The 23,282-nt window shown below is 34.4% G+C and overlaps 4 protein-coding genes across 4 annotated transcripts; all 4 read left to right on the top strand.

Moving 5' to 3' along the window:
• The first annotated feature begins 3,616 nt into the window (after window positions 1–3,616).
• LOC18599960 (aquaporin SIP1-1) lies at window positions 3,617–6,386 on the top strand. The gene is made up of 3 exons (XM_007030171.3): window positions 3,617–4,121; window positions 4,961–5,233; window positions 6,074–6,386. The coding sequence occupies exons 1-3, from the start codon at window positions 3,825–3,827 to the stop codon at window positions 6,221–6,223; spliced, it is 720 nt and encodes a 239-aa protein (XP_007030233.1). The 5' UTR covers window positions 3,617–3,824; the 3' UTR covers window positions 6,224–6,386.
• A 954-nt stretch (window positions 6,387–7,340) lies between these two features.
• Window positions 7,341–11,684, top strand: LOC18599959 (apyrase 2-like). Its single transcript, XM_018122190.2, has 9 exons — window positions 7,341–8,088; window positions 8,799–8,927; window positions 9,017–9,073; window positions 9,166–9,258; window positions 9,775–9,980; window positions 10,196–10,287; window positions 10,606–10,820; window positions 10,907–11,096; window positions 11,209–11,684. The coding sequence occupies exons 1-9, from the start codon at window positions 7,768–7,770 to the stop codon at window positions 11,316–11,318; spliced, it is 1,413 nt and encodes a 470-aa protein (XP_017977679.2). The 5' UTR covers window positions 7,341–7,767; the 3' UTR covers window positions 11,319–11,684.
• Window positions 11,685–11,933: 249 nt separating this feature from the next.
• On the top strand, window positions 11,934–14,302 carry LOC18599958 (Tetratricopeptide repeat (TPR)-like superfamily protein). The gene is made up of 2 exons (XM_018120539.2): window positions 11,934–12,102; window positions 12,377–14,302. Exons 1-2 carry the CDS (start codon window positions 12,091–12,093, stop codon window positions 14,006–14,008), a joined length of 1,644 nt encoding a protein of 547 aa, XP_017976028.2. The 5' UTR covers window positions 11,934–12,090; the 3' UTR covers window positions 14,009–14,302.
• A 6,756-nt stretch (window positions 14,303–21,058) lies between these two features.
• On the top strand, window positions 21,059–23,282 carry NAC047 (NAC domain containing protein 47). The gene is made up of 3 exons (XM_007030168.3): window positions 21,059–21,410; window positions 21,578–21,903; window positions 22,467–23,282. The coding sequence occupies exons 1-3, from the start codon at window positions 21,248–21,250 to the stop codon at window positions 23,046–23,048; spliced, it is 1,071 nt and encodes a 356-aa protein (XP_007030230.1). The 5' UTR covers window positions 21,059–21,247; the 3' UTR covers window positions 23,049–23,282.

The raw sequence follows: 23,282 nt of genomic DNA, 5'->3' as shown, positions 1-23,282 counted from the left end.
TATTTATTTTTTTAATTTATTTACAAATTCAAAAAAAATTTAGGCTCACCTTTATATCACAAGTTTGAAATTTTAACCAAGTTTCGAGCAGGGCTGTAATCTCATGTTCGTAAAATTAAGCAAGCCTAAACAAGGTTTATTGATGATTGGCGTAAAAACGTAAAGTCAGCAAATATGAAGAAAGAGATTGGAGCGAATAAATAAATATTTAAATACAAAGTAAATTGCTTGATTCGACAAATTTGATTTGATTGTCTTACAATAACTCCAAATGGTGCTATTTATAATAACCTACTTAATCTAAACTTGATGAGTAAGTAAAAGTAAATATAAAACTATCTAACCTAAATTAGAGAAGTAAAGTCTTAAAATTATACCTCCTAGATGAGTAAGTAATTAACAAGGAAAACTTTACTTTTAAAAGTATTCTAGTTGCCTTAGAATACTTTGTTTGGCTGCCAAGGCAACAGCTAATGGACCTCTGCATGTGGACAGATTTGTGAACCATGACACTTAACTTTTAGTCATAATTTTATATAAGTCTATTAGTTTTCAAAATGAACAGTCCACCTTAAAAGAATATTTTTTATAATTCACCGTTAATATTTTCGTTAGTTTAATAACCTGACAATATTTAAAAGATAATTTTACCTTTTATCAATTTTAAAAATTATCACACTATATAAATTATAATTTTTATTTTTTTATTATAATTTTAAAAGGATCGATTAGTAGTTTTTTTTCAAAAGAAAATATGTTTAAATTAAAAAAATAATATAAAAGATATTTATATCTTAAAACATTAATGTAATATTAGGTTTACTTTTTTTAACTGTTGACTAAGACTAACGGTATTAGCAATCAAGGATAAAAACAACATTTTGAAATAAGATAGACCAGAGTATCTTTATAAAATATTTTGAGGAAGTTTTTTTAATTTTATCCTCATTTTCTTTTAAATCATATCTAATATTTATATTTTTCGAAAAAAGTCAATCACGCAATAAATCCAATTATGATTCAAACTTTTAATTTACCATTAAACTGTTTAATTATTATTTATTCAAAAAAAAGATAAAATTCAACTTTTAAATAAGTAAAAACTCTTTAATTATTTTGTATGGTAAATATTTTTAATAAAAATTAAAGTAGGAGGTGATTGATGAATGTGTTTTAATTCGTTCCTTCAAGTTATATTATTTAATTTTAAAAATAATATATATAAATATGACGAAATTCATATAAAATAAATCTAATCAATTTCGGTATTTTCCTTTTAAAACTTTATTATAAAAAATAATGAAAACATATCCATATAGTGGGTGTCAAAATCAAGTAATAGTTTAAATTATCTCTTATTATCACAAATGAAAAAACAGTCGTAAACTTCGAATCCAGGCAACATATAAATGGAGTGTGATTATTTGATCCAATTCATTTGTAAGTATATGATTGGACTATGCTGCTCAATTATGAAAACCAATCAAGAGCATTTTTTTTACAAATTTGTAATTATTCAATTACAATAAAATATTATATAAGAGTACATCACCTATTAATTAATATAGATTTCATATAATATTTTGATTAGACTTTACACGATTTCTGATTATGAGTGATTAATTGTAATGTAATAATTGATGTTTAATTAATTTTAAAGGGTTTAAAGTAGCAATTCAAATAAAACAAATTGTCTTAACTTAGGTGGTAGAGTGTTCGGTATTGTTAAGAGGTTGTAGGTTTAATTTCCACAAATTGCATATTTTTTGGTAATTTAAAGTTCAGTTAATTGAAAAAAAAATCAAAATTAAAATCGACCGAATTAATCGATTTTGTATTTTTAGGTTTTGTTAAAGTTATATAAGATTATTAAGATTGTGTTGTCAAGTATACCGTGTACTCTGGACATGATTTTAAATTGAAAGCGGGAAAAGAATTTGGGGATAATGTTTCACAATTATTCTCATTTTGGGGTTAATATCACTCTTAATATTTATGATAAATATTATTACGAGGCATTATTTTAATTTAATGATTTCTATTGAGAAAATGAATCCTAAAACAAATCCTTTAATTTGGAGAAGGATAAAATAAAAGATTTTGCAACTATCCCATATCTCAGTTTTAAGTTGCCTAAATCCTATGGATAAAATGAAAATCTATGATTTGGCTGTTTTTTTTAAATATAAAAGAAAAAAAGTTTTTTAATATAATTATTTATTACCTTTTTCTTTTTCAAAATGAACAATCCATTACCTTATAAACGGCACTATAAAAAATACCTTATTTATAGATGCATTTAATGTATGTTTAGGGATGATAATGAGTATTTTATATTTTTTTTTATAATTAGGAGAGGGAATTCGAATTTTACTCTTTAGACAGAGAAATAATATACAAACTAATGAGTCAAATGCTCGAGTGCAATGAGTACTTTATAATTATATATCTTGCATTATAAGATTTGATTAAATAAGATTAAGGTATTTTATAATTGGGTTTGGATAAAATTTAGATATTACAATTTCCATAAATATAGGGTACTCACAATCCAAATTTGAAATAATAATTTTTAATATTAAAATTTATTTTTTGTTTGTAATATTTATGGAAATTGATTAATTATTTTAAATATGATTAAACTTTAATTTACTTTTAATTAGTAATCTTTATGAATAATATACATAAAAATTGATTTTATATTTTTTATTTTGACTTAAGGTTTGGGTTAGAATTTTTTGTGAGTATTAATAATCGGATTTAATGATTAAGTTTTGATTTTTACTAAAGTTTAAATAAGATATGAGTAACTAAATTTTAATCGAATGCGAGTTTAAATATATCAAAATTAAGGTGTATCCTTCCTTCAATCATTCTTATGTATGCTTACCGAGGACCATTACTAAAAGAAGCTCTTCTGATATAAAACTCCATATAAAATCTTATTAATTATATATATATATATGTTATAATATATAAAGGTTGTAAATCATATTAATTAATATATGAATTTAGCTTGAGACTGTGAAAGTGGACAATTATTTAATCTCAAAATGATTACATAGGAAACAGATAAGGGAAAATAAAGTAGTATCTAAAAAAAATTAAATCATTTTTTGCTTGTACATTTTGCAAATTTTACACCCTACAAATAAATTAATATGATTATTAAATGAATGTATGATAATCATATAAAACACCTTCATGTATTCAAAAAATTTCAATAATTTCAAAACCTTTGGATGATCAAAACATAAAGTTTTAATCTTAAATTTAAATTTCAAGAAGGTAGTTGAAACATGAAATTTAAAATATTTAACAGAATTATCTCTTAATAACGTAATTAAAGTTTGAAAAATATTTAGCAAAAACAAAAGAGCTTGTTGGCAAAAATATTTGTTGAGATTGTTTTGAGTTGTATTTGAATTAGTTTTAATTATTATTACTATTATTAATCAAATAACTGGAAAGCATTTGGGCTTAAGTGAGATCTAGAAAATGGATAATTAATTAGGATAAAGACAAATACTGAGCTGACTCACCAGGTATGGGCTGGAGGGCAGTAAAAGTTTAGAAGAAAAGAATAGAAAAGAAAACTACTTTACTAGCAACTGCGAAAGATTTGGAGACATCCGCCGGCATTGGCCAAAAAAATCCCAATCCTATCTCAACTCTACTTCTCCCCTCCGCAGAAACGAAAAAAGGTAAAACAACACATCAATCATTCTTTTGTAGCACGGCCCAATCCCCTTCCTCCTTCTATCTGCTTGTGGCTACAAAATTCTCAGAAAAGAACCCAGCAGAGCAAATACAAATTCTTCACCATGGGTCCGATAAAGATGGCAATCTGGGACATGTTGATTACTTTCATGTGGGTTTTTTTTGCATCGACGTTCGGTTTACTAACTTCCTTGATAGCCACTGCCATTGGTGTCCAAACCGTAACGTGGGCTCCTATTGTTATCACCACTGTCATCATTTTCGTTTTCGTTTTCATCTTTAATATTATCGGTGGATATCTTGGTGGGGCTAGCTTTAATCCCACTGGTACAGCCTCCTTCTACGCCGCCGGGGTCGGTGACGATAGCCTTATCTCCATGGCGCTCCGGTTCCCAGCTCAGGTAAAAATCAATTTGTCATCTTTTTGTGTTTTTCTATGTGGGGTTTTGGTTTTCTGATGGAATTCTATTTTATTCGACCTGGATTCTTCTGTTCTTTTTTTTTTCTTTTTACTTACATGTTTTCATTTTTTTTAAAACTTTTGGATCAAATCATATGATTCTTTTTATTTTGTTTGGGTTTAATCTTCTTTATCTTTTAAGCGTTTGATAGGTATTACTTAGTTGATTGATTCTGTAGTCATTTTTGTTCTTTGCTGGTCATGTCGAATATGCTTTTAAAAAAATAGGTTTATTCCAACGATTTGCCTTACCTGACACCACAGTAATTTACTAGTTCAATCGATTTTCTTTGTTTTACTTTCAAATATTCGGTATTTTTATTATTTTGTTGATTTTTTTGTGTGTGTGCCTTTTGCTCACATGGGTTTAACATTCCTTTTCTTCTTTTTTTCTTCCACTTTTGTTTTGTTTTTTCATTTGCATTTTTAAGTGCCTTTTAAACTTTATTGCTCTACAAAGCTGTAAATGTGAGATGTTTCCCTGTCTATTTCCTTTTCTCTTAAAGGTTTCTTCCCCCTCATTAAAGGAAATTTGAGTGTGCCAGGAAAAAAAGAATTGAAAGTCCAAATAAACAACGCAAATTTAGACTGCCCATTTGTACCACAAAGGTGGTTTCTGAACAGAATGATGCACTGCAAAGAAGGAATTATGTTAAAATTTTTGCCTTGTTTTTCCCCTTTAGCAGGGGAGAATAATGGCATCTTAAGCTGTTGAAAAACATACTGAACAATAATTTTATGTTATGATACATTACCAAAAATAAAATGTCTCACTGGCAGGCAGCTGGTGCCGTGGGCGGTGCCCTGGCAATCATGGAGGTGATACCGGAACAGTACAAGCACATGATAGGGGGACCATCTTTGCAAGTAGATACACACACTGGAGCCATTGCTGAGGGGGTGTTGACTTTTCTAATTACCTTTGCTGTTCTTCTAATCATTCTTAGAGGTCCACACAGTGAAATGTTCAAGGCATGGTTGCTTGCCATTGCAACTGTAGCATTAGTTCTGGCCGGTACCTCTTACACCGGACCTTCCATGAATCCTGCCAATGTAAGTCGCTGGTACTTTCTCTTTACCTATTCTACTTCCGTATGTTGTTCGGTTTTGAATTTTGTCAAAGCCAAGTAGTGCCGTGATAATACTAAGGTTTTTATACTTTTTTGTCTCATTGTTTCCTTTATGTAGTGTAAATAAATTGCTACTTAAGAGTTTATTCCTTTTTGAAGCACCTGAAGTATATGCAGTTGTTTAACTACTCTCCTGATTTGGGTTATGTCTGGCTTGCTTGTTACTGCTTCTTTGATTTGGAATATGATTGTAGCCTGCTTCTCCCTCTTTTTGTGATGCTTTTGTAATATTTGTTGGTATTGGACTGTCCTGGTGTGTATGTAGACTTAGTTTCTGCTATTTTCTGGTCATAGTGATTTAAGGTCCTTGTAACATTGATATTTGGCTTAAGTATATAGCAATTGCAATTGTTAATATGCTTTTTTGATCATTAGGATTAATGCATGCCAGTCTATTCGATGCAATTGCATGTTCTGGTCTATTTCCATAGAAGCAAGTAGCTTAGTGAAGAGTGAAGCAAGAACTCTTTTTGTTTCTTCCTTTAATGTTTAATTCTTTTTGTTGACCTTTTTCTGTTTCTTTCTTATTGCAATGTTTTCCTTGATTCCTGATTACACCTTCTATTCAATAAAGTTATTCTCTATGTAATTATATATCTTAGTAAGTATGTACTTCTTTTCTTTTTAATTCACTCCTTAAAAGTTCATAAGTTCGTAACTTTTGATTTCCTACTTTTCTTTTTGAAAAAGTTACCAGTTTTGACCGGTAAGGACGTTACTTAAAGCCTAAGAATTGCGTTACTAATCGTGAATCATCTTGCAGGCCTTTGGTTGGGCATATGTGAACAGCTGGCACAACACATGGGATCAGTTTTATGTTTATTGGATCTGTCCATTCATTGGAGCTATATTAGCTGCCTGGGTCTTCCGACTTTTCTTCCCTCCGTCACCGGTGAAGGTGAAGAAGGCCTAAGGTGACTTTATAAAGTTCGTGTTGCCATCAACAACAATAGATAAGCTCAATGTTTATGTAATAAGCAGTTCGTTTTTCAAATTTTCTAGTCAACTATTAATTTCTCCATCATTTGTGGATAATATGAATGAAACATTCATGCTGCGTGGCACCTTTTTCCGCCTTCTCTTGTTTGGTTTGCTTCAAATGTCGTGCGTATCTTACTGATATACTGCCTCGACTCTTTAATTTTATCGATATACTCATGTCAGACACATATCTGATATCGCGAAGATTGCGAAAAGACTTGAACATGCTTGAACCAGATGGTTACTCGTGTTTGTCATTTGCTGGCCTAGCAATGCAGGATGCAAGAAAACGGGGCTCAGCTTACACAAAATTTACCAGTTTTGCATGCATGAATTCAGTGGAGAATTCTCTTACATAAGTAGTAGTATGGCAAGTTTGAAGTGGTAAAAGTTTGATCTCTTCTGAATTACTGTGTTCTGTTTGAATGCTTAAAAGAAATGAATGTTCCCATCACTTAGGTTTTGTTGACTTCAATATTGGATTCAGCAGACATTGTCAAGAGTCAAGACCAAAGCAAAAAACGAATTCCAGTAAATAATTTGATAACATAAAACCATATCTACAAGAGAAGAATATGTATAAAGTCAGACTCTGTTTTGTTTCCAACTTTTGAAAGGAAAAATAATAAACTGTATTTATTAAATAAATATCATATTCACCATCACATATTAATTTTAACTAATATCGTTGATTTATTTTAAAATATAAAATATAAAATCTTAATTGAACATAATAAATTTAATTCTAACTATATTATAATTTTATAAAATATTTTAATGATGTTTATGTAAACAAAGCAAGCCCTTGCTTGGTAATTATCACCAAATCCTATTTTATATCCTCCGAAAAGACAATTTTTTTTGTAGGAAAAAACAATACTAATCGACTAATCGTTTCTCACCCAAAAAAAAAAAAGAGAAAACTTTCAATTTTCCAGTTTCCCTTTTTTCCTAAAAAAAGAAAAAAAATACGTTAAAAATTAGAACTTCAAGGAATTATAAATGCTCCACTTTACGTACAGTATAAAAAGAAATGAGAGAAAAAAAAAGAAAAAAAATGAATTTTCTCCCTCCCTAATCTAAGAACCCATCCTTTTCTCCCAAAATCCCTCCACATTCTTTTTATATGTACAGCACTTATTCCACTGCGTTTCTCTCTTTCTCTTCTTTTCTTTTTCACTCCCTTTCTCTTTATCGCATGATCAACATTTCCCTTCCTCTCCCAATCCTTTCAATATCACTTAATTTCACCATTTAGTTTCTCTTTTTTTTTTTTTTTTCATTAAGGTTACGTTTCCTATAAATTCGAAAATTCCGAAATTAAAAAACCTGGAAGATCTGGAGCCATTACCGACTACCACCGGCAACGGCCAGATCCGGTACCGAACGCCATCCTCAGCCGAGCTTCTCGAGTCTGGTCCAACCGGAGGCGCACAATCCCCCACCGGAAACGGCACCACCGATCACATTGAAAAGATGATGAAGCGGTCAATGGCGAGGCACGAGTCCATCTCTGACAAGATCCACAAGTACCGAGGCGTTTTACTGGTGATCTCCATCCCTATCGTGCTCATAACGTTCGTATTGTACGTGATGCCGGGGAAATCGGCGTCCAATGAGGCCGTGGTGCAGGGGGTCGAGTTAAATATTAGGAAAGTAGGGGCAAATTCGAGAGGGAATAGGAATTATGCTGTGATTTTCGATGCGGGGAGTTCCGGGAGTCGAGTTCATGTTTTTTGTTTTGATCAGAATTTGGATCTTGTTCCAATTGGCTCTGAATTAGAGCTTTTTGAACAGGTAAATTCTTTTTTACAATTTTTTAGTAATTCTTTCAGAGGCGAAATTTATATTTGCTTGGAATGTAGCTTTCAAATCGATTATTTGATTGGTAATTTAATAGTATATTTAGATAGATTTGCTACGAATTAGAGCTTTTAAAACAGGTAATTTTTTTATGTTCTTAATAACTTTTTGTTGATTTTTTAGAAGCGATATATATATATATATATAGCAGTATAATTTTTTTCCCAATTTTTATATTATGTCAGTGGCGTTTATTAGATATTTTCTTTTATTTTTTCCCTGATTTTTGTTGATTTTTAGAGGTAAAATTTAGATTGGTAGGAATTTGAATTTGAGGATATACTTGTAGTTTCAAATCTGGACTTTGTGTGAGAATTATGATTTAAAATGATAGTTTAAGTGGTAATTTTGTAAATCTTTGTCTTTTTTTTCCATCTTATTAAAACGAAAAGCTATATTAGTGGCCTTTATTTGATATTTGTGGCATGGTTTGGTTGAACTATTTTAAAGTAAGATTTTACTTTGAATGCTCTAAAAGAGAAGTTTACTTGAATTTGAACAAAAAGAGAAGGTTCTACCATCAATTGGCTGGTATTTTTTCAAGGTGCCATTTTATTTGCATACTGTGGAAGAAATTTTTACTTGAATTTGATGTGATTGTATTCCATGTATTAATTGGTTTTATGTGGTTTGTTTTGTTGTAGATCAAACCAGGTTTGAGCTTCTATGCTAAAGACCCACAGGCTGCAGCAAATTCATTACGTACTCTTCTTGACAAGGCAGAAAGTGTTGTGCCGCTAGATTTGCGATCAAAGACTCCTGTGAGAGTTGGGGTATGTATATCTAGATGCATTGGGCATACTTGTTTGTGAATTTTGAGTCTCTTAAATTTCTGAAGAATTGGACTTTGAATGTTTTGTAGGCAACTGCTGGTCTGAGGGCATTAGAAGGTGATGCATCTGATAGAATTTTGCATGCGGTAATTCTATTTTCGAAAGCATGTTGGTTTTGTTCACAGGCTCTATTTTGCCATTTTCTCATGCTAACGGTTTTTTTAATGAACTTATTTAGGTTAGTGAACTTCTGAAAGATAGAAGCACCCTCAAATATGAGGCAAATGGGGTCAGAATTCTGGATGGCTCTCAAGAAGGTGCTTATGAGTGGGTATGTTAAACTGAATTTCATGTACTTTTATACTATGCTTTTATTTTGGGCCTAAAGTGATCTTCCTTTTCAAGCTTGGTTATAGGGAAACTATGTCAAGCCTACAGCGGAACGCATTTTAATGCATTCTTCATCAGGGTCCTTTCGTTGTGGTAGATTGTCTTCAAATTTTACATTTTTCTTAAGATTCTGTACCTTGAGGACACTCTTTACATGCTGTAGCCAGTCAGCTTGATCAGTCTTACTCAAGATGATTTCAGGTTGATGGTCAATTGAAATGGGAAATCTTTGGGTCTTCTCTGGGGTAATGAAGGGAAATATTCTAAAGCTAGGGTCATATAGATAGACATATTTTGCCACAGAAGCAAGTATTTACATTTTGCAGTGAAGTTAACTTGGCTGCATTTATAGGGAGTAAAAGATACTGTCAAACACCAGGACCCATTCCAAGTTTTCCTACTGATTGGTCTAGTGGACCTAATTTGGATCTTTCTTAAATGCCATCTTGTTTTGCAGGTGACAATAAACTACCTATTAGGAAATTTGGGAAGGACATATGCAGACACAGTTGGCATAGTCGATCTTGGTGGTGGATCTGTTCAAATGGCATATGCCATCTCCGAGAATGCTGCTGCAAAGGCTCCAAGTGTACCAGCTGGAGAGGACAATTTTGTAAATGAAATGAATCTGATGGGATCAAAATATCACCTCTATGTTCACAGGTTTCCCTCTTTGATTTTGACAAATTGATTTTATGATTCTATTAGATATTAGAAATGGACCAAAAAGAGAAATTTTATGGCTTGTGATTCCTTCAGAAGTCAATTTTGTCAGAAGTGTCTATATTCAGTCATATGTTATAACTCTGTGGTCTCATGAAAATCCATCTATATTTATAATCATACGTTTTAGTTAATATACTTTCTTTTGCGTGCAGTTATTTGCACTATGGCTTACTGGCAGCTAGAGCTGAAATTTTGAAGGTCTCTGAAGATTCTGGCAACCCTTGCATCTTAGAGGGTTTTGATGGTATGTTTGGATTTGTTTGATAGCAACTTTTAACTCTTCAAAGTTGATTTTCTTTTGATAATTTGCGCAGCATATGACAATTTGCTTGACAGATTCAGTAGCTAAGGTTTTTTAATGCTCTGATCACTGAAAATGTGATCTTTGGCAGTACAGGCAATCAGCCTCCCACTGAAAATTGTAGTTTAATTCTCTAATTCATAATCTTTGAATTCTTGAATAATGGAATTATTTGAGTAGTTACAACATCCTTTGTTCTGTCTTTGGTTGGCAGAATTCGCCATTTAAGTACTTACATATTCCACATTTTATCTTTTTAAGGTACTTACAAATATGGAGGAGAAGAATTTAAAGCGTCAGCTTCTTCATCAGGCACAAGCATGGAAGAATGCAGGAGGGTGACTCTCAAGGCTCTTAAAATAAATGAAACATGTACACATATGAAGTGCACATTTGGTGGTGTATGGAACGGTGGAGGTGGAGATGGACAGAAGAATCTGTTTGTTGCTTCGTTTTTCTTTGACAGGGCTGCCGAGGTATTTCTCACCCAGAATTGTGTTGCATGAAATAAACTACAGAAGAAACTGATTAGCCATGCTAACTATATTGTTTATTCATGCAGGCCGGTTTTATTAAAGCCACTGATCCAGTTGCAAAAGTTCAGCCTCAATATTTTGCAGATGCTGCTAAGCGTGCTTGCGAAACTAAGTATGCGAATGCTAAAGCAACATATGAACATGTGGAGGAGAGTAACCTGGCATATGTATGCATGGATCTAGTTTACCAGTATACCCTGCTCGTCGATGGATTTGGTAAGCCTAAACTTTTATGGTTAATTTGGTTATGTAACTTCATAGCTTCAGATCGTATTCAAGAGGCGTAATAGGATTCTGAATCCACCCCCATTGTCTTCTTCCTGGACAGGCCTTGATCCCTACCAAGATATTACATTGGTAAAGCAAGTGAAATACCAAAATTCCCTTGTGGAAGCTGCTTGGCCACTGGGCAGTGCCATTGAAGCCGTATCATCATGAAGTAACCAAGTCATGCGGCTTTGATCACTCACCGGAAAATTTTACGTGGCTCGTGGTTCTTAAGCATCGGCGTTTCTTAATTAAATCCACAGTCAATAACGAGCAAGTAAGCATCAGCATGTGGTGCTGGAAATCAGATTTTGGTGGGAATAATCGAAGACTAGAGTCTCATTTTATCTTCATTTGTAATTACATTATTATTACCAGGTGTCCCCATTTTTTTATATAATTTTTGTGAGAGATTTAATTGAATTAGTGCATTTAGTTTGCCCTTTTGGAACAAACAGATTATGATACGATATTACCAATGTGTTCGTGTCCTTAATGTTTTTAATTTTTTGCTAGAAAAAAGCAATTTTCTCTAAATTTTCATCTCTGCGTATTTTGTTTGAGCCCCCTTTGTCTTTCTCCTCATTTAAGCTGGAGTTCACTACTTTTTTTGAAAAAAAATATTTTTTTGCATATAAAAAAACGTATTCAGAAAAGAGTAGGAAATATATTACTAATTAAATGGGAGGATAGACACTACTTAATAATAAATAAAGCTTGATTAATTGTCTTCTCCAAATAAAAAAAACACTTGTTTAATTGATTCAAGCCACGTGCGGGACATAAGAAGCACGGGGCTGTTTGGGAATTGGGAAAATTATCTCCCTCCTGTGTCCTGAGACTATATAAAGCACAGAGAGAAGAAAAACGAATGTGGCGGGCTTAGAAAAGCAAAGAAAGCTTGATTCAAAGCAAGAGAGCTTTATTCCACTCTCGAAGTTAAATGATCGAAACAGTAAGTATAAAACTATTGCTCTCCTCTTATAATCGCTTACTCGGCAGTTTTCTCTTTAGTCAGTCATTCTCTCAAACACTTTCTATACAATTGACATATGTGGGGAATCAGGTTTACAAGATCGAAAGTTTATGTTTTTTCAGTTTTTGCAAATACCCATTTAAGAACAATTCATTTAAAACCTACCCAGTATCGAAATCCCATCTTTGAAACAGTAGGAACAAGAAGAACAGTAGCTAATATCTACCCCATGAATTTTTGCTTCCCGTTTCAGTTATTTTCGTTTTGTACTTCAAATATTGGCTTCCCGAGTGGACCAAAGATTGAAACTTTTGATGAACATAGTGATAATGATAATGATGATGGTGAAGATAGTGAGAATTTTGATGGCAATAGTGTAAATGGATCAAGTTTAAGCGATGAGGCTGTTCAGGATGGGAAGGCAATTATGGACATAATCCGTGAAACAGGTAGTAATTATGTTGAAATGAAGAATAAGCTTGAGCACTGTAGAATAAGGGTTTCCTCTGAGTTGGTGGTGGAGATTCTCTCTCGAATTCGGAATGATTGGGAAGTAGCTTTTACGTTCTTTTTATGGGCTGGGAAACAGCCGGGTTATGCACATTCGCTGCGTGAATGCCATTCAATGATTTCTATTCTAGGGAAGATGAGGAAGTTTGATACTGCATGGGCATTGATTGATGAAATGAGAGGGGGGCGAGCAGGCCCTTGTCTTGTAACACCGCAGACTCTCTTGATCATGATAAGGCGTTACTGTGCTGTGCACGATGTGGGGAGGGCTATAAATACTTTTTATGCATATAAAAAGTTTAAATTTGATGTGGGGATTGAGGAGTTTCAAAGTCTGTTGTCTGCTCTTTGTCGATACAAAAATGTGCAGGATGCTGAGCATCTGATGTTTTGTAACAAGGATGTCTTCCCATTTAATATTAAGAGTTTTAATATTATACTGAACGGATGGTGTAATGCAATTGGTAGTCCACGTCAGGCAGAGAGGGTTTGGAGGGAGATGAGCAAGAGAGGTGTTCAACATGATGTTGTGTCATATGCAAGTGTCATGTCCTGCTACTCTAAAGCCTGTAATCTTCACAAGGTACTTAAGCTCTTCAGCCAGATGAAAAGAATGGGGATTGAACCAGATAGGAAGGTTTACAATGCAGTCATCCATGCTCTTGCAAAGGCTAGGCATGTAAAAGAGGCTATCAATCTTCTGAAAACTATGGAAGAAAAGGGTATTGCTCCAAATGTTGTTACTTATAATTCACTGATCAAGCCTTTATGCAAAGCCCAGAAGATAGATGAGGCTAGACAGGTCTTTGATGAGATGTTGCAAAGGGACCTCTCACCTACAATTCGGACCTACCATGCTTTCTTTCGTATTCTAAGAAATGGGGAAGAAGTGTTTGAGCTCTTGGAGAAGATGAGAAAAATGGGCTGTCAACCAACCAATGATACTTATATCATGCTGATAAGAAAGTTTAGTCGATGGTGCCAGTTTGATAATGTCTTCAAGCTGTGGAATGAGATGACTGAAGACGGGGTTGGTCATGACCGTAGCTCATATATTGTGTTGATTCATGGGCTATTTTTAAATGGAAAGCTGGATGAAGCATACAAATATTATACAGAGATGAAGGACAAGCAGTTATTGCCAGAACCAAAGATAGATGAGATGCTTCAGGCGTGGGTTTCTGGGAAGCAATTTGCAGAGCGCCAAATGGCTGATCTGAAGAATAATCAATTACTAGATAATCAGTTGGACGAACAGGTCAGAGTTGAGTCGAAGAAAATTGATCAGGAGAAAGATTTTCTCAGGCTACCTGAAACCAGAAGAGTTATCAGAGAAAGGGGCTTTTCATTTTGGGAGCAATCGGTTTCCATGTAACCATAAAACTTCACGATATGTGCTTTTTGTATGAGACTTTAGGCTTCAACACTGAGTTTCCTTTGGATACCATTCAGTGCTTGACATTCTCCATCACCAACATCAATTCAGGGTGCCTCATTGCCTTGCAACTATTTGATAATACTGTCTAATATTGTGGTTGAGAACTATTATTTTCGAATCATGAATAACTGGCTCTAAACATGCCCTGATTCAAATTAATTGGGTCTTACCCCATGAAGGGCATCTGTTTGTCTACATCAAATGCACATGATATGCTTTTGTGGATGGTAAGATGTTGCATGTTATTTTGCTGCTCATCATAACTGTTTCTGGATCTAAAAACTGTAGTTGGCCTGATTTGAACTATGATTTTTTATGAAGCTAACATACAAATTGTGGCTACTTAGTCTTATGGGCCTTGAGCAAGAGTGCTAGCACAACTTTTGGTCCTGGCAAAAGAAGAAATGGATACTGTTGGATAGATATCTATAACTCTACTTTTGCAATATCTTAGCCATGAATACCAAGTTTCTGGATTGTTGGCAGTTTCGTCGTTGCGAGCTCATCACTGTCTGTCATGCTGATCATACTGCTTCTAGTAGTACAACTTTCTGTAAGACATCCTTGGCACTAATTTTGAGTTGCATTCGTAAAATTTATTTTTGATGAGATACCATGATACAGTGAACTAAACCTTGTTTCATTGTGTCATCTTTTTGGCCTTGAAAGAAAATGTTTCAGAAAGCATTGGAAATGTGGAAATTAATTAGAATTGCTTCGAAACCCTAGGAAATACAATGAAAGGTTGCACAGCTATTTTAACTTGGATTTATGAATCATATAAACAATCTCCAGAACTCATGAAATGCTTTTGATACAAAGGTTTGCATAGTAGCCACTCCTTAGGATCACTGAGAAAACTACCATACATGCTTCAGTATTTCTGCAACATCTTTGGATAAATAAAGTTTCTGGCTTATTCCAGAAAAAGGGAAAATAGATGAAGAAACCTTTGTCAATGTGTAGAAATTGCTAATAGATGAGCTATTTAATGTTTAGTGGACCCTGTTGCCTTATGCATGATGTGCTAATCACACTAAGATTCATTTTTTAAGTGTAGAAGCAGTCATTACCAGAACATACCTAAATGTTCTCAAAACAAATGCTGTTTATACAAGACCTGGCTGAAACTTATGAAACAGTGATTCTATATTAGCTAATAGCTTTTCCATTAAAAGCTAGATACATGTCATCTTAACTTTACCAATCATTAGTGAGCCTTGATAGAAGTGAAAATTAAGATGACATGTTAAAAGAATGATCGTGTGTCAAATTTTGAATGGAAGTGATATTTACTAACGTAATACTCTCTCTTAATTTGGCACCTCAATTTGCATCTCATGTCTCTTGATTTTACTGAGTGTTTAAATATACCCTTTAAAAAGTCCATGGTAGCAGCATTGTAGGAGTAGGACATAGGAATAGACACTTGAAAGGAGATGCACGGACAGTGGTGATGAAAATTTTAAAAAATACTACAACATTTTTGTATCACCTGATTGACTTCTTGCTGGTTCTTGGTTTCTTTTTTGAATAAAGTGTCCTCGTCTCTTGCTTAACTACTTTAAAAAATTTGTAATTGAGTACCACTATCATGCTTTTGCTGAAGATGTTGCATTATGCTTAAGAAATTAAATATTTTTGGCCTGTGTCATTCTTTGCTGTTTATTCTGCATCTTGTTGCCAGGAAAGACTAATTTTAGTTTTTCTCATTCCTTTATTCCTCTTCTGGCTTTGACCTAGCATCATGTGTGTCATTTTGAAGTCTGAAATTTCCCAAGCTTTTTCATGTGTCTTACTATAAATCAGATTGTGCTTCTCTTCCCTCAACTACTCACTGCATTGAAGGAAAAATGATAGTGGTTGCACCCAATGTCCTCCAGCTCACTTTGCATCTCTACATTTAAGTAGTTGATTTAATGGAGAGTAAGGTTGAGATTGGTCTGTTAAAATCTTATTAACTAACTTGTACTTTCTTATGTGTGTATATACAGATGTATAATTCTACATATTGAGACAATAGTCATTATGCATATTCTCACACCATTGACTTTACTCAATATTGTCTCACAGCCCAATTTCTTCACATCCCGTTCAGACTTGTGTTTGCTCCTTCAGGGTCTCCATTTTCTTAATTTATCCACTTGCATTTTCTAAATGTGTTGTTTCTTGACTACAAGCATTCTTATACTGTAATAGCCACTGACCTTCTAGCCATTTAATCCTTAGTTTGAAAGGTCTTTCATCCAGCAAGGCATGTGCTAATGAAACTGATTAGTCAACCTTAATACTGTTTAATGCGTCATTATGTGTCATCCTAGTCTAAGCTGGCAGTCCCTCTTCTGTTATTGGGAATTTCCTTGAAATCTGGTCTGACAATGGATAGATTAAAAGTATGGATGTTGAAGTTTGATTTGAAATTAAGCTCTCAAGCAGCCTGTTGAGATCAAGTTGATCCAAGAAGCACTTGCTTTTGGTTTGTACTGCTGTTGAGCTTGGTAGTGAAATTAAATGCTCATCAAAGCTACTTTTGACATCTTTGTAGCTTCATCAACGGCAGAGTTACTTAGTTTTCCCTACATTCTTTCAGTTCAAAGTAAGTAATCTTTTCTTTTTCTAGTTTTCTTTGTCTTCTCAATTCCAGCAGCACATAAATTTAACTAGTGAATGTGAACAGGAGTGTGGATGAAGCAGCATCCCATGCTGCAAGGAAAATGGAAAAAATGAGAATGAAAAGTTGAAGAAGAAAACTCTAGATAGGATGTTTTTAATATTTAACATTATAGAAAACCGAAAACATTTATTCTGGTGAGGTACTTATGGCTGTGAGAGAGTAGATGATGGTCTGTGAGTTCTTGACTTTAGATTTTAGTTACAAGTTAGGCCTAACTCATTATGTGGTGCGGTGCCTCAGATGGGAAAGGCTGGTGCATTTCCATTTGACATGAGATAACTACTAGCCTGTAGATTAGGTGAACTACACGTGGAAAACTACAGGGGGTCATTTTCATGACTTTTTTCACACTTGGAACTTAGCTAGCTGATGCGTATACTTACATGCCATCCATGCCTTTGACTAGTCTAACTTGTATGTTTGTATGATTATCCCATTCTTAGTCAAAGATCCCTAACAACTTGATGTGATGACAGATTGCACGTTCATCTGGGGTAGGAATTAAAGCTACCCTGGGCCTATGTTAAGCTAAGGATGAACTTTGAAAAGGAGGGGATAACCATGTGATTGCTCATCTTCTTTTCCACCATTTGGTTGGTCTTAAATTTTTCCTCTCCCTACATGTAAATCAAAAGTCAAGGTTCTCACAACTAAGTAAAGAGATGCTATTGACCGTATTTATCAGCAATCAAGGAGGTAACACATTTGGTTTCTCATATTGGCTTGACTTAAAGTTTCCTACTTTTTATTTGATGTCTATCTGCAAGCTGAGAAAATAGAAACTTTGAAGAAAACCATTGGCTACATAATCAAGGGACGATATATATAATATATTCATTGACATTTTGACATGTGAGTATTTGAATTTCAGCTGAACAAGTTACCTAGTACATGGAGACTAAAGGAAGTTGAGGGCAAGAAAGCTTGAATTCCCAGGTACTTTTGTTTTACATCATATATGACATAAGATTCAAAGCATGAATCCTATTCTTTGCATGAGAACATACTGAACGTAAAGCTCATTAGCCAAACAAAAGCATCTTTGAAGGATAAATATCAGAGTCTCCAAAAAAAAAAAATTTGTGGATAATCATAAACTCCTTTTGTCATGCTTATTATTCTTTAGCATATGCTCCTATACCCCATCTCTCTTTCTCTTGTTTGTCTTATTCGTCCTCCTTTTGTCCCAATTTGGCACCGCTCCATTGAAGACCAACAACCTTTTGGCGTCATTATATCATAGAACCCTGCAAGTCTTCTCCCCAGACATAGGAAATTTTTTTTTGTTTTGTTGTTATATGTTCTTAGAACCCTGCCGTGCTAGGTTTGATTGCCAAGAAGTCTTAAGGAATAATTAATAGCGAGAGACCACCGTTCTATTATTAAAACCTTCTCCCAGGTCTTCTTTAGTAATCAAACAAAATAGATATACTTGTTTTTTAAACTTAGCCCCCTATAAAATTTTATTGCAGTTATTTCCTTAGTCCACAAATTACGCTATGTTTCCTCCTTTTGACATTAAAATTTCAGCTGGTTTGCATCGGGCAAGCAAAATGCTATAAGGCTACCTTATTAAGAAATGAGATTAGGTCCTACATAAGGAAACTATCCTAGGCTTTTGGAGCACGTGATTAACAAGAAACCACGTAATTTATTGAGTTTTCCACGTAAACGTTGTTTCATGTGTTCTTAGTGATGAATCTTCTGGTTAAAAAATACGTACGTGCTTAGATAATACACTGGTATACGACCGCCTTGTCCGGACTGAAGGAGTCATAACTTGCTATGACCTCTGCTAAATTTATCTGGTTAAGGACATTTGAAAATCTTGAGTTAGGGGGGGATTCTTGTTTGGTTTATGAAATTTGTGACTAAATCAAAAACTCACCCACCAAATTGTACGTCGTTTGCATCTCACGTGTGTAGGTAGATTATTCAAGGATTGACTTGGCTAATCTTTCTTTGTTTTTTCATTTTAAGTCATTGTCAATTTTAATTTATTGGATTTCCCTTTGATAAATATATAAATATGATGATCATGCTGTCACATTGTATAGGAAGAAAGATTGGACAACATAAGAAGAAAAACCAAGGTAGACTTAGCTATATATTGGTTGAAAATATTTGATGTCACAGAGAGATAACCCGTGCATGCCACACGCATTAATCACTAATTAACTCTGATTAAAAGCGTGCGCACCACAGGCTTAAATCACTAATTAACCTTGATTAGGATTTTGCTGACATAGCATTAAGAGAAAAAAGAGAATAAAAACAAGATAGGCTAAGCTTTTAGATATGGTCCAAGATTAGATATTTAAACAATAAATAAAACTAGTGGATACCGGTAGCCTTTGGGGAGCAAATTCTTTGGTAATTGCATCCTACAAATGAAGCATTGGGAATCATTAAAATAATCAGTGGAAGGGCCGGACGTCTCAATTGAGTTGCTATTTAAGCTCACAAAGGAATGCTTACATTTTTTTTAAGGATTTTTTTTTCTTTAAACATATCTACATGCATCCATTAACTTGACAGAGAATAAGCTGGAATGTCTCTTCGGATACATAATCCTCTCATGTTAATGCTTAAAAAGGTGTTGTGAAATTCAGTTCACTCATTATCCCAGTTTGGAAAAGCAATTTTTACTTTAAGAAAATCGAATCCAAATTGGGATTTTTCCTATTTATTTCATATGTGTGATATGTCACCTGTTACATATCTCTCAATAAACAAAGATTTCCCTAAATCCTCCATCAAAGAATCTGGGCCAGGGTGCATGCAGTTTCCTTCTTAGGGCATAGTCTATAAGTAGCGAATTAAATCTTGCATTGGGTTAATTTTATTATACTTATTAAATATAGGAGAGGCATGGTTGTGGATAAACATTGAAAAGTACTCTCTTATTCACCGGTTCATCTTCCAATCATTGCAAACGTATTAAACACTCAAATTCAATGGTCCATGCACCATTGAATTTTCAGTTCAACCAAAAGAAAGTTTTGTGATTAAGAAATGGTCTTTTGTTTCCTTTTGCTTTTACCAATAGTTTGTTTTCTTTTTTCCCTTTGATACATGAATTTACATGTATGATAATAAAAGATATCTGAATCAAGAATTTTTCAAAGTTGAGCTTTATTTTACTTGAATGTTTGATTCAATGGTACGACGTACATGTTTTATAGAAAAAATTGAATTTAAATTTTCTCTTATCGTGAATAAAATAAAATTTTTAATTGTTTTCTTAATTGAAAAAACAAGACTTTTGATTCACATGGGTGGGTTAATCATCTTTCCAAGATTATATTAGTATAAATTTACAAAACAAAATTCTTGCTCCAGAAACAACGCCTTGATGCCTTTTGTCTCTTAGGGAGCAGAGCTGGCCCGTATTAGCTAAGTAACAAACCAGCACTTAACTCATCAAAGTGACACTGTAAGCCACTAAACCCCATTTTTGACCAATCCTATCATCTCCAACTATCCCTTCCGACCCTTGTCTCTCTCTTTCTTTCTTTCCCCCACTGCCTTATCTCCAAACCTCTTTTTGTTTTTACCTTTCTTTGAAGCCCATGGAGGCCCCCCTTCCGGTCCTCACCAGCCAGCATACAAGGCATGCAAATTCCTTAAAAACAGAAAATGAAAGAAGAGGTCAAGAGGTCCACATATTTACGGCAGTGATGACTAGGACTGCCACAACGACAATTTTTTTCACTATGTATGAGAAATCATTACGCAAACGCGTATTAGATCAATGGAAATACGACAGATGATTAAGATTTTATCGAATCAGCGTATAAATAAATTTATATCTTTTATTGACGTAATAAAATTAGGGATATGAAATCTTAATGTATGATAACAGAAATTGGAGATATTTGGGATTCGGATTAGTTGGAGGGAGAGTGATGGGAAGGGAAGAGTGTAGTATGGAATACTTTGATGTCACACATAAAAGGCCAAAACATTGGAAAGGATGACACGTGGCAAGGGCATTCATGAAAGGACAAATGATGTCATTAGATTAAGCTCATCCATAGTTCAGCCGCCCGCCATCTTTTCCCATACGTGGGAGAAGGTGAAGACAAATTGAAAGAAACCAATAATCTCCAAAGGCCCCTCGCCCCCTACAGCTGGCACTCTGGGTGGGACCCTTTTGAAAACCAAAGTATGCAACTGATTTCTTCCTCCTTCGGCCTAATCCCCTCCTTTTTTATGTTTTTTTTTCTTCGGTTTTGTTTTTGAATTTCCACATAACGACAAAAATCCCACATCCATAAAATGCCTTCCCTTCCTCCCCTCCCAAAAATTTCAATCTTCTTCTCTCTTTGATTTGGTTTTGCTTCCAAAGCCAAACTTGGAGAGCTCTTACCCTTTCTTTTCCCTTTTCAAAGCTCTTTCTTCTTTTCTTTGTTATAGTTAACAACTTTGTTCAGCTTGAACCAAAAATCTTAATCCCCCAAGTCTTACTTAAGTTAGGTGCAAGTTAGTTTAGCGAAAACATGAAGCACCCACAATCAAGTTTGCCCCCAGGGTTTAGGTTCCACCCCACAGATGAAGAACTCATCCTTCATTACCTAAAGAAGAAACTGAGTTCCTCACCCTTCCCTGTTTCCATCATCGCCGATGTCGATATCTACAAGTTTGATCCCTGGGAATTACCAGGTGAGGCTTTTTCTTTAACAACCCTTTTTCCATGTTATCATCTTCGGGATCACATGGAGCATAGCTTCGTAGGGTCTTTTTTTTTTTTTTTTTTTTGTGTTTTTATGGTTATGTTTAAGGGTTGTTTTAACGTGGAAATGTTATGTTTTGTGTTGTTTCTGGATCAGCTAAAGCTGCCTTTGGTGAGAAAGAATGGTACTTTTTCAGTCCTAGAGACCGCAAGTACCCTAATGGTGCAAGGCCAAACAGGGCAGCTGCGTCCGGGTACTGGAAAGCAACCGGCACAGATAAGGTTATATTTACATCTTCGATGGTAGCTGGAGGGGGTGGAGTGCAAGAGAATATTGGTGTAAAGAAAGCTCTGGTGTTTTACAAAGGAAGGCCTCCAAAGGGGATTAAGACTAACTGGATCATGCATGAATATCGCCTTGCAGAGAACCCCAACTCCAACTACAACAATAGACCAGTGAAGTCTAAAGATTCCTCCATGAGGGTGAGCCTCATCTTTAAACAGTTGCATTTAATTTGCATTGATATTGATTTGTTATGTCCTGAAAGGAGACCTTTCATCTTGAGTTAGTAGGGTGTTACAGACATCACTAGAAAGGGAAGTGAAAATATAATATGATGACATTTTGTAGGACCTTGAAAATTCAACTTGGGTGTGATAATTGTGATAGTGACATTGATTTTTTCCCCATTTTTTTTCTATACTAAAGAAAAAAGAATCAATGATTGCATTTTGCATAGTGGATTTATAACTCACAAGACATTTAATGTGGTGCAACTCCAATTGAGCCATATTTTTTCATTTATTTATTTTTACTCTATGTTCCAATGTATCCTTCACATTTACATTTGCACACATTCATACTGTTATGATTAATGTTCTTAAAAATCATTTGTTCTTGTTAGGCTGGACATCATTGAATTACTTCTTGGATGGAATGAACATTTACAGAGTATTTTAAACAATGAAGTGATTGAAATTCTCTTGCAGGAATCTTGTGACTGACATAAGTTTTCTTTTCTCTGTTTTTTAATGTTCTTTTTCAGCTAGATGATTGGGTTCTTTGCCGGATCTACAAGAAGTCCCATGCTCTATCTTCAACATCAACAGCAGCAGCAAGTGATCAGGATCAAGAGGAAGAGGAAACAGAACAGTTCATTCACGATGCCCTTCTACCAGCCTTGAAAAGTCCTCCTAGCAACAACACCCTCCAGCCGCAGAAATCCTGTTCCTTCTCCAACCTGTTAGATGCCATGGACTACTCATTGCTGAGTAGTTTCCTGGCAGACAACCAGTGCAACACGACTGGGTACGAATCATCTTCATTCAGCTTTGGGAACCTTGAGCAGCCTCCGGTCAATAACTACACCAATAGCAGCAGCAGCAGCAGCATGTTGCTGCAAAAACTTCCCCAGTTGAACTCCTCCATTCCAAATATGGAAAACAAACTCAAGCGCCAATGCACAAGCATTGATGAGGATTACTTGCACCCATCAAAGAAACTTATCAGTTCTTGCAGTTACAGTAACAGCGCCAGCCAATCTGATATGACTCAATACAACTTTCTAAACCAGTCATTCTTCAACCAGAGTTTACTTCTAAGTCCTCACCTTCAATTCCAGGGTTAAAAGAAAGATTCTAAATAACAAAAAAAACACAAAAAAAGGGGGGGAGGGGAGAGAGAAATCAGGAGGAAAGATAAGAAGAATAACCAATGATTGAGCTTGTCTAGGCCTTCGTGAAGTTGTGTACAGAAGGAAGCGTGTGTGATTTTTCTGTTGGGAAAAATGACAAAATCTGGGTTAGAAACATTGAACTTGTTGGAATGGTATCGAAAAGCTGATACCATCACAAAGTCAAAA

This window comes from Theobroma cacao, chromosome 5 (assembly GCF_053813885.1).
Source record: "Theobroma cacao isolate CCN51 chromosome 5, ASM5381388v1, whole genome shotgun sequence".
In the NCBI taxonomy this organism is placed as follows: Eukaryota; Viridiplantae; Streptophyta; class Magnoliopsida; order Malvales; family Malvaceae; genus Theobroma; species Theobroma cacao.
This window is presented reverse-complemented; position numbering and strand designations above follow the sequence as displayed.